The sequence below is a fragment of the Entelurus aequoreus genome, linkage group LG07 (genome assembly GCF_033978785.1).
Source record: "Entelurus aequoreus isolate RoL-2023_Sb linkage group LG07, RoL_Eaeq_v1.1, whole genome shotgun sequence".
Lineage (NCBI taxonomy): Eukaryota > Metazoa > Chordata > Actinopteri > Syngnathiformes > Syngnathidae > Entelurus > Entelurus aequoreus.
This window is the reverse complement of record NC_084737.1, coordinates 83,865,372-83,875,371: the sequence shown is the minus strand read 5'-3', so window position 1 is coordinate 83,875,371 and position 10,000 is coordinate 83,865,372. Positions and strand designations below refer to the sequence as shown.

The 10,000-nt window shown below is 35.2% G+C and overlaps 1 protein-coding gene across 5 annotated transcripts in view; it reads left to right on the top strand.

Moving 5' to 3' along the window:
• Window positions 1-10,000, top strand: part of arhgap4b (Rho GTPase activating protein 4b) — a 95,525-nt gene that overhangs the window by 55,196 nt on the left and 30,329 nt on the right. For 3 of the 5 annotated variants that reach the window (XM_062054654.1, XM_062054657.1, XM_062054655.1), the window contains exons 9-13: window positions 149-250; window positions 345-533; window positions 3,574-3,658; window positions 3,739-3,766; window positions 4,003-4,099. In XM_062054654.1, coding sequence (XP_061910638.1) covers window positions 149-250; window positions 345-533; window positions 3,574-3,658; window positions 3,739-3,766; window positions 4,003-4,099 — 501 coding nt within the window. Of the gene's footprint in view, window positions 1-148; window positions 251-344; window positions 534-3,573; window positions 3,659-3,738; window positions 3,767-4,002; window positions 4,100-5,554; window positions 5,583-10,000 lie in introns of all 5 variants that reach the window. The other 2 variants (XM_062054656.1, XM_062054658.1) reach the window with 1 other exon arrangement.

Genomic DNA, 10,000 nt, shown 5'->3' with positions numbered 1-10,000 from the left:
TTTTGCGGTCCTTATACACACACCATAATAATACTGGTATGTTTAATGCACCGACAATCCATCAAGCGGTGTGGCTTCATAGCTTACCGAAGTCGCAAAAGTGTCCGCCCTGAGATCGGTAGGTTGTGAGTTCTTGTCTGTACTTCAGGTGTGCGAGGTGAGTGCGGAGAGCCAGGTGAGGTACGAGCTGGAGACCAGATTTCAGCAGCTTCAGTCTCGACTCGCTGCCGTCACGCTGGAAACAGAGGAGGTGAGATGACCTCGGTCCACACCGTTCTTAGCAACACCGACGGACAATCTGTCATCTGGTATGTTGATTGTAATCCATCTGTTGCCCGTGTCAGGTCAGTAAAACCCTCAAAGCGACGCTGAGCGCCCTGCTGGACTGCATGTGCGACAGCGACTGCAACCCCTCCTCCGACATTCCCGGCGGCCTTTCGCACGAGCCCCCCGGAGGAGGAGCCAGCGCCCCAAAACTTACCCTCGCCAAGCGTCGGGCCAATCAGCAAGAGACAGAGACTTACTATTTAACGGTGAGTAAATACGTACGTGTACCGTAAACGCTCCAGTTAACACCTCTTGTGCACATGTCAATTATCCGGTTAGCCTGCAGTCAAAACCATTTACAGCTGCGGCTGTAGGCAACCTTCCGACAAAGTTATTGACTTTACAGTGTTGTACTTGCCATACTGTTGTTTACAATGAAGTCATCAGGGCTATTAATGCTGACTGAGCAGCTTGCAGGATAAATCACCATGTACTTGAGAACTATTTTTTTCCTATCCACTTTCTCATGCACTCTAGATTATTGTCAAAGTTGCATTGTTTACTTCTTACATAAAATGAGTTTAGTTTTTTTTAAACAAATCCAATTCCTCTTCATGGTTTACAGTAGCAAAGGGATTCATATGGCTTCATTCCTGGGTGGATCATTCATAATTTTTGCAATGCAGTCTGCTGAAAAGGATGGAAAGCGCCACTCTACACAACAACTGGCACTGTGGTCCAAATTGGATTTTTACATTTTAAGATATTCAACACTCTACTGCCGTCTGGCGGGTAATGTGGATAGTGCAACACCCCAGTTTGTCACGTTTCATGTGCTAGGTAAACTGCAATGAAGGGGGCCGTATGAATTCCCTTACTACGGTAGTTAAATAAAACGCAGTGGCTGTATTTACATTTACATTAAATTAATACGTATGTAAATTACCAGTAAAAAGCTATTCTTCAACAGCATGAAGTGTGTCAAAACTTTAGACTGATAACTTTTGTATTTATGTGCAGTTGAACTTCATTTTACCAGCCTAATTTTTTTCTGTAAAGAAGCTCTTGACTCAAAACACCTCTTTTGAAATGAATTTAAAACAATTGAATCGATGCTTGTCCTCCAAAATAGCACAATTTCAACATTTAACATGCCTTTTACAGAGAAAAACAACTTTCAGATAAGAATCTACGGAGCCCCTAAAGGGACATGGGGGAAAACATTTTTTTTATAATTTTTTATTTTTTTAAATTTTTTTTAGACATGTATCTCGTGCGCACGAGAAACTTTTTATAAAGTTATACATGTCTAAAATAAAAAAAATGAAAAATTATAATTTTTTTTATTTTATTTTTTTTAGACATGTATCTCGTGCGCACAAGAAACTTTTTAAAGTTATACATGTCTAAAATTTTAAAAAATTAATTATAATGTTTTTTATTTTATTTTTTTTAGACATGTATCTCGTATATATATATATATATATATATATATATATATATATATATATATATATATATATATATATATATATATATATATATATATATAGCTAGAATTCTCTGAAAGTCAGCCGATAAATGCGTTAAAATGTAATATCGGAAATGATCGGTATCGGGTTTTTTATTATCGGTATCGGTTTTTTTTTGTTTGTTTGTTTTTTTTTTTTTTTTTTTTTAAATTAAATCAACATAAAAAACACAAGATACACTTAAAATTAATGCACCAACCCACAAAACCTCCCTCCTCATTCACACAAAAGGGTTGTTTCTTTCTGTTATTAATATTCTGCTTCCTACATTATATATCAATATATATCAATACAGTCTGCAAGGGATACAGTCCGTAAGCACACATGATTGTGCGTGCTGCTGCTCCACTAATAGTACTAACCTTTAACAGTTAATTTTACTCATTTTCATTAATTACTAGTTTCTATGTAACTGTTTTTATATTGTCTTACTTTCTTTTTTATTCAAGAAAATGTTTTTAATTTATTTATCTTGTTTTATTTTATAATTTTTTTTTAAAAGTACCTTATCTTCACCATACCTGGTTGTCCAAATTAGGCATAATAATGTGTTAATTCCACGACTGTATATATAGCGGTATCGGTAATTAAGAGTTGGACAATATTGGAATATCGGATATCAGACATCCCTAATATATATATATATATATATATATATATATATATATATATATATATATATATATATATATATATATATATATATATATATATATATATATATATATATATAGCTAGAATTCTCTGAAAGTCAAGTATTTATTTTATTTATATATATGTATATATATATATATATATATATATATATATATATATATATATATATATATATATATATATATATATATATATATATATATATATATATATTACGGATGTCCGATAATATCGGCCTGCCGATATTATCGGCCGATAAATGCGTTAAAATGTAATATCGGAAATTATCGGTATCGTTTTTTTTTATTATCGGTATCGTTTTTTTTTTTTGTTTTTTTTTTTTTTTAATTAAATCAACATAAAAAACACAAGATACACTTACAATTAATGCACCAACCCAAAAAACCTCCCTCCTCATTCACACAAAAGGGTTGTTTCTTTCTGTTATTAATATTCTGCTTCCTACATTATATATCAATATATATCAATACAGTCTGCAAGGGATACAGTCCGTAAGCACACATGATTGTGCGTGCTGCTGCTCCACTAATAGTACTAACCTTTAACAGTTAATGTTACTCATTTTCATTCATTACTAGTTTCTATGTAACTGTTTTTACATTGTTTTACTTTCTTTTTTATTCAAGAAAATGTTTTTAATTTATTTATCTTATTTTATTTTATAATTTTTTTTTAAAAGTACCTTATCTTCACCATACCTGGTTGTCCAAATTAGACATAATAATGTGTTAATTCCACGACTGTATATATCGGTTGATATCGGTATCGGTTGATATCGGTATCGGTAATTAAAGAGTTGGACAATATCGGAATATCGGATATCGGCAAAAAGCCATTATCGGACATCCCTAATATATATATATATGTATATATATAAGAAATACTTGAATTTCAGTGAATTCTAGCTATAAATATACTCCTCCCCCCTTAACCCCGCCCCCGACACCCCCCCCAATCTCCCGAATTTGGAGGTCTCAAGGTTGGCAAGCATGACTCTGTATAATCTGAGACGGGATGTGAAATAACAAATATTCCATAAAGAGAAGAAAACAGTGAATCTCTTGTCTTTTTTATTTTTATTTTTTCATTGCTACAGAAAGTAAAGGAGTTTCTCACCAGCAGCTCCCTGACTTCCAAACTTCAAGCCAAACACGATCTTCTCCAAGATGCCATACAGAAAGGTATGCTCACGCCATCACAAAGGCCGGCCACGCTGTAAACCTTTTCAAAAGAAATCCATGTCCTTCTCCCTCTCCTCCAGCCGAGGCAGTCAACACAGACCCCTCCAGGTAAAAAAAAAAAAAAAAAAGTGTCTTTACTAAAAAAAATAAAAGCGGTGTGTCTGAAAGAGGGAGAGGAGAGCGGAGAGGCCGTTTTAAACCATTCTCCATTACATAACGCGCCTTTTTGTTATTTTTTATAACTGCAGTGTGACTAACAGCTGCAATTAGCGAGCATCATTACAGTCTGTGTTAATACCCTCAAAGAAAAATGCCCACGTTGCAATTTATGATGTACTTCCCAGAGTTCAGTGTGCTCGCTTGGTGCGCGCACGCAAGTCCAGACCCGTGTCTGAATTTTGCCACACACTCTTCACCACAGATATACTGTCCTACATACAGGTAACACTCATGTTATCTCCTCATCCAGTAATAATAGTTTGATTCTTTTCATTTGCCTGCACACACTGCACACCCAGTCTGCCTACACCAGGGGTCACCAACCTTTTTGAAAGCAAGAGCTACTTCTTGGGTAGTGATTAATGCGAAGGGCTACCAGTTTGATACACACTTCAATAAATTGCCACAAATAGCCAATTTGCTCAATTTACCTTTAACTCTATGTTATTATTAATAATTAATGATATTTACACTTAATTGAACGGTTTAAAAGAGGAGAAAACACGAAAAAAAACGACAATTAAATTTTGAAACATAGTTCATCTTCAATTTCGACTCTTTAAAATTCAAAATTCAACCGAAAAAAAAGAAGAGAAAAACTAGCTAATTTGAATCTTTTTGAAAAAATTAAAAAAATAATTTATGCAAGATCATAATTAATTTTTCCTGATTAAGATTAATTTTAGAATTTTGATGACATGTTTTAAATAGGTTAAAATCCAATCTACACTTTGTTAGAATATATAACAAATTGGACCAAGCTATATTTCTAACAAAGACAAATCATTATTTCGTCTAGATTTTCCATAACAAAATTTTTAAAATAAATTCAAAAGACTTTGAAATAAGATTTAAATTTGATTCTACAGATTTTGTAGATTTGCCAGAATATTTTTTTTTTAATTTGAATCATAGTAAGTTTGAAGAAATATTTCACATATATTCTTCGTCGAAAAAACAGAAGCTAAAATGAAGAATTAAATTCAAATGTATTTTTTATTCTTTACAATAAAAAAATAAATTTACTTGAACATTGATTTACATTGTCAGGAAAGAAGAGGAAGGAATTTAAAAGGTAAAAAGGTATATGTGCTTAAAAATCCTAAAATCATTTTTAAGGTTGTATTTTTTCTCTAAAATTGTCTTTCTGAAAGTTATAAGAAGCAAAGTAAAGAAATTAATTAATTTATTCAAACAAGTGAAGACCAAGTCTTTAAAATATTTTCTTGGATTTTCAAATTCTATTTGAGTTTTGTCTCTCTTAAAATTAAAAATGTCGGGCAAAGCGAGACCAGCTTGCTAGTAAATAAATACAATTTAAAAAATAGAGGCAGCTCACTGGTAAGTGCTGCTATTTGAGCTATTTTTAGAACAGGCCAGCGGGCTACTCATCTGGTCCTTACGGGCTACCTGGTGCCCGCGGGCACCGCGTTGGTGACCCCTGGCCTAGAGTATGGTCCGCTTATGACTTATTTATGGCCTTTTTCAATCCATTTCCCCCCTTTTATCCGTTCCCCTCTTCTAAAGAGGGATTAAAACGCTCTTGCCTCCTCTCTCTCTCTCCACTTTTCTCACTTTGTGCACTTTGCACCACTGCTTCTAAATCTTTAGTCCTCTTATTTTTATTTTTATCCTTACCGCTCTTTTCTCTTTCCCGTTGTGCTTTGCTTGCTGTAGAAGAAGAAGAAGAATGTCTCGTACACAGGTACCAAACTCTTATTGCCCCATATCAGTGGTCCCCAACCAATGTTCCCTCTAATTGTTCATGTGTGTGAGCAAACACAAAACCTCCCTGAGCATTCAGTGGAGCACATGTGAGCAACATCACAACATCATGCTTTGGAAATCATTTGTACCCCTTTCAGAGATCACATTTAGTTCCCCTTAAACATCCTCATGTTGCACAATGAAATGTAAGCATAGGATGAAGTGTGCATTCCTGTAACGTTCTCTAGGAACAGCATTCCATGATTAATATCAATAAATTAACATTAATAATAAATGACAGTAGAACAGGGGTCACCAACCTTTTTGAAAGCAAGAGCTACTTCTTGGGTAGTGATTAATGCGAAGGGCTACCAGTTTGATACACACTTAAATAAATTACCAGAAATAACCAATTTGCTCAATTTACCTTTAACTCTATGTTATTATTAATAATTAATGATATTTAATTTAACGGTTTAAAAGAGGAGAAAACACACAAAAAATGACTGTTAAATTTTGAAACAGTTTATCTTCCATTTCGACTCTTTAAAAATCAAAATTCAACCGAAAAAAAAAGAGAAAAACTAGCTAATTCAAATCTTTTTGAAAAAATTTAAAAAAATAATTTATGGAACATCATTAGTAATTTTTCCTGATTAAGAGTAATTTTAGAATTTTGATGACATGTTTTAAATAGGTTAAAATCCAATCTACACTTTGTTAGAATATATAACAAATTGGACCAAGCGATGAGGTGGCAACTTGTCCAGGGTGTACCCCGCCTTCCGCCCCACTGTAGCTGAGATAGGCTCCAGCGCCCCCGCGATCCCAAAGGGAATAAGCGGTAGAAAATGGATGGATGGATGGATGGACCAAGCTATATTTCTAACAAAGACAAATCATTATTTCTTCTAGATTTTCCAGAACAAAAATTTTAAAAGAAATTCAAAAGACTTTGAAATACGATTTAAATTTGCTTCTACAGATTTTCTAGATTTGCCAGAATTTTTTTGAATTTTAATCATAATGAGTTTGAAGAAATATTTCACAAATATTCCTCGCCGAAAAAACAGAAGCTAAAATGAAGAATTAAATTAAAATGTATTTATTCTTTACAATGAAAAAAATACATTTACTTGAACATTTATTTAAATTGTCAGGAAAGAAGATGAAGGAATTTAAAAAGTAAAAAGGTATATGTGTTTAAAAATCCTAAAATCATTTTTAAGGTTGTATTTTTTTCTCTAAATATGTCTTTCTGAAAGTTATAAGAAGCAAAGTAAAAAAATTAATGAATTTATTTAAACAAGTGAAGACCAAGTCTTTAAAATATTTTCTTGGATTTTCAAATTCTATTTGAGTTTTGTCTCTCTTAGAATTAAAAATTGTCGAGCAAAGCGAGACCAGCTTGCTAGTAAATAAATACAATTTAAAAAATAGAGGCAGCTCACTGGTAAGTGCTGCTATTTGAGCTATTTTTAGAACAGGCCAGCGGGCTACTCATCTGGTCCTTACGGGCTACCTGGTGCCCGCGGGCACCGCGTTGGTGACCCCTGCAGTAGAATAAGCAAACATATGACAGAGGAGTCATAGTGTAACTTTGTGTGGTGTTTGAGTTGTCCGACTTTTTGTGTGGCCATAAACGCACCAGTGGCTTAGTGGTATGCGTGTTGGTGACAGATGACATCTTGGTTTTGGCCTGGTTTGTACGGCAGAAAATGACTATTTTTTCCAGATAGAAGTTTTTTACTCGTGTTTTTGGTGTGGTTATGGCCCAATATAAACAGTTTTGCTCAATAAAGTGATCAATATAATTCCTGTCCTCGAAGCATCTCGATAGACGTTACAATAATTGAACGGTGTTCAATTGAACGGTGTTGACGAACACCGTTAGGGCCGCTTGTTGTCACTGTCACTCAGAGTTGCATTGCAAAATGACACAGAATAAATGTGTTTATTTTGTTTGGAATTCAGATGCGATTGGATTTGGTGCGCGGCATATATTTGCTGTGCGCAGAGGACGCTTGAGCAGTGCGCAATTGCGCAGGCACGCACCTTAGAGGGAACGTTGTCCCCAACCACCAACGGTCTGTGGATCGATTGGTACCCGGCCGCACAATAAATTATTATTATTATTAGGGACCGATGTATTAGGGACCGATGTCCCTTTGGGACAGAGGACCCTATTGTATTTCGAGGGTTTTATTATTATACCGCCGCCTCTTTGAGCTGTAATTTGACCCCCTTAACATGCTTCAAAACTCACCAAATTGGACACACACATCAGGACTGGAAGTTTGCAATTCCCCCTTCAAAACAAAAGTTGAGTAAAAACAGTCACCTTTTTTCAAACATTATCTCCTCTGAGCGCGTTTGTCGTGTTGGCTTCAAATTAGCACAGGAGAGAGATTGAACCCTTTTGATTAAAAGTTGATGAAAGAGTTTTAATTATTGCTCCGGTTTGGATTTTATGAGCCCTCAAAGTCGGTCCCGTCCATCGCTGCTTGCAGCTTTAATTATTAGGGACCGATGTCCCTTTGGGACAGAGGACCCTATTGTATTTCTAGCGTTTTATTATTATACCGCCGCCTCTTTGAACTGAAATTTGACCCCCTTAACATGCTTCAAAACTCACCAAATTGGACACACACATCAGGACTGGCAAAAATTTTGATCTAATCAAAAAAAACAAACCCCAAAACTCAAAATTGCGCTCTAGCGCCCCCTAGGAAGAAAACACAGACAAAACTGCCTCTAACTCCCAGTAGGAATGTCGTAGAGACATGAAACAAAAACCTCTATGTAGGTTTCACTTTACCTATATTTCATACACTGACAACCCCCAGCAAAAATCAACAGGAAGTTTGCAATCCCCCCATCAAAACAAAAGTTGAGTAAAAACAGTCACCTTTTTTCAAACATTATCTCCTCTGAGCGCGTTTGTCGTGTCGGCTTCAAATTAGCGCAGGAGAGAGATTGAACCCTTCTGATTAAAAGTTGATGAAAGAGTTTTAATTACTGCTCTGGTTTGGATTTTATGAGCCCTCAAAGTCGGTCCCGTCCATCGCTGCTTGCAGCTTTAATTATTATTATTTTATTTTTTTATTAAATGTTTTTATTTTTTATTAAATCAACATAAAAAATACAATTTATTTATTATTTATAAGATACACTTACAATTAGTGCACCAACCCAAAAAACCTCCCTCCCCCATTTACACTCATTTGCACAAAAGGGTTGTTTCTTTCTGTTATTAATATTTGTGGTTCCTACATTATATATCAACCAAATTGCCTTTCAAATGTGTGTACTTAGTGTTGTTGTGTTCTTGTCAAAAGTCTAGCAGCCGCATTTTGTACCAACTGTAATCTTTTAATGTTAGACATAGGGAGGCCCGAAAATAATACGTTACAGTAATCGAGACGAGATTCTTTGGCGTGCCACGAGAGGTACACGTACCACAGTTTGTAGAATGACTGGTTTAGACTAGAGATGTCGATGCTGATAAATGCTTTAAAATGTAATATCGGAAATTATCAGTATCGATTTCAAAAAGTAAAATGTATGACTTTTTAAAACGCCGCTGTGTACACGGACGTAGGGAGAAGTACGGAGCGCCAATAAACCTTAAAGGCACTGCCTTTGCGTGCCGGTCCAGTCACATAATATCAACGGCTTTTCACAAACCTGTATGGTCAACAGCCATACAGGTCACACTGCGGGTGACCGCATAAACAACTTTATTACTGTTACAAATATGCGCCACACTGTGAACCCACACCAAACAAGAATGACCAAACACATTTCGGGAGAACATCCGCACCGTAACACAACATAAACACAACACAACAAATACCCAGAACCCCTTGCAGCACTAACTCTTCCAGGACGCTACAATATACACCCCCCGCTACCCACTCCCCAACCCCACCCACCTCAACCTCCTAAAAATTCCAAGCTGCTGTTTTGAGGCATGTTAAAAAAAAATAATGCACTTTGTGACTTCAATAATAAATATGGCAGTGCCATGTTGGCACTTTTTTTCCTTAACTTGAGTTGATTTATTTTGGAAAACCTTGTTACATTGTTTAATGCATCCAGCGGGGGCATCACAACACAATTAGGCATAATAATGTGTTCATTCCACGACTGTATATATCCGTATCGGTTGATATCGGGATCGGTAATTAAGAGTTGGACAATATCGGTAAAAAAAGCCATTATCGGACATCTCTAGTTTAGACCTTTAAAACTTTGTCCTAGTAGACGCCTGGTACTTCTTTGCAGTTGAATAAACGCCCGGCAGCTATTATATGAGAAAATACGGACGTTATAGTTACGGTTGCATTTTTTTTTTTTTTTTTTTTTTGCATTTATAAAATCTGTGGAAAAAAAATCATATTTAAAAAAAACACA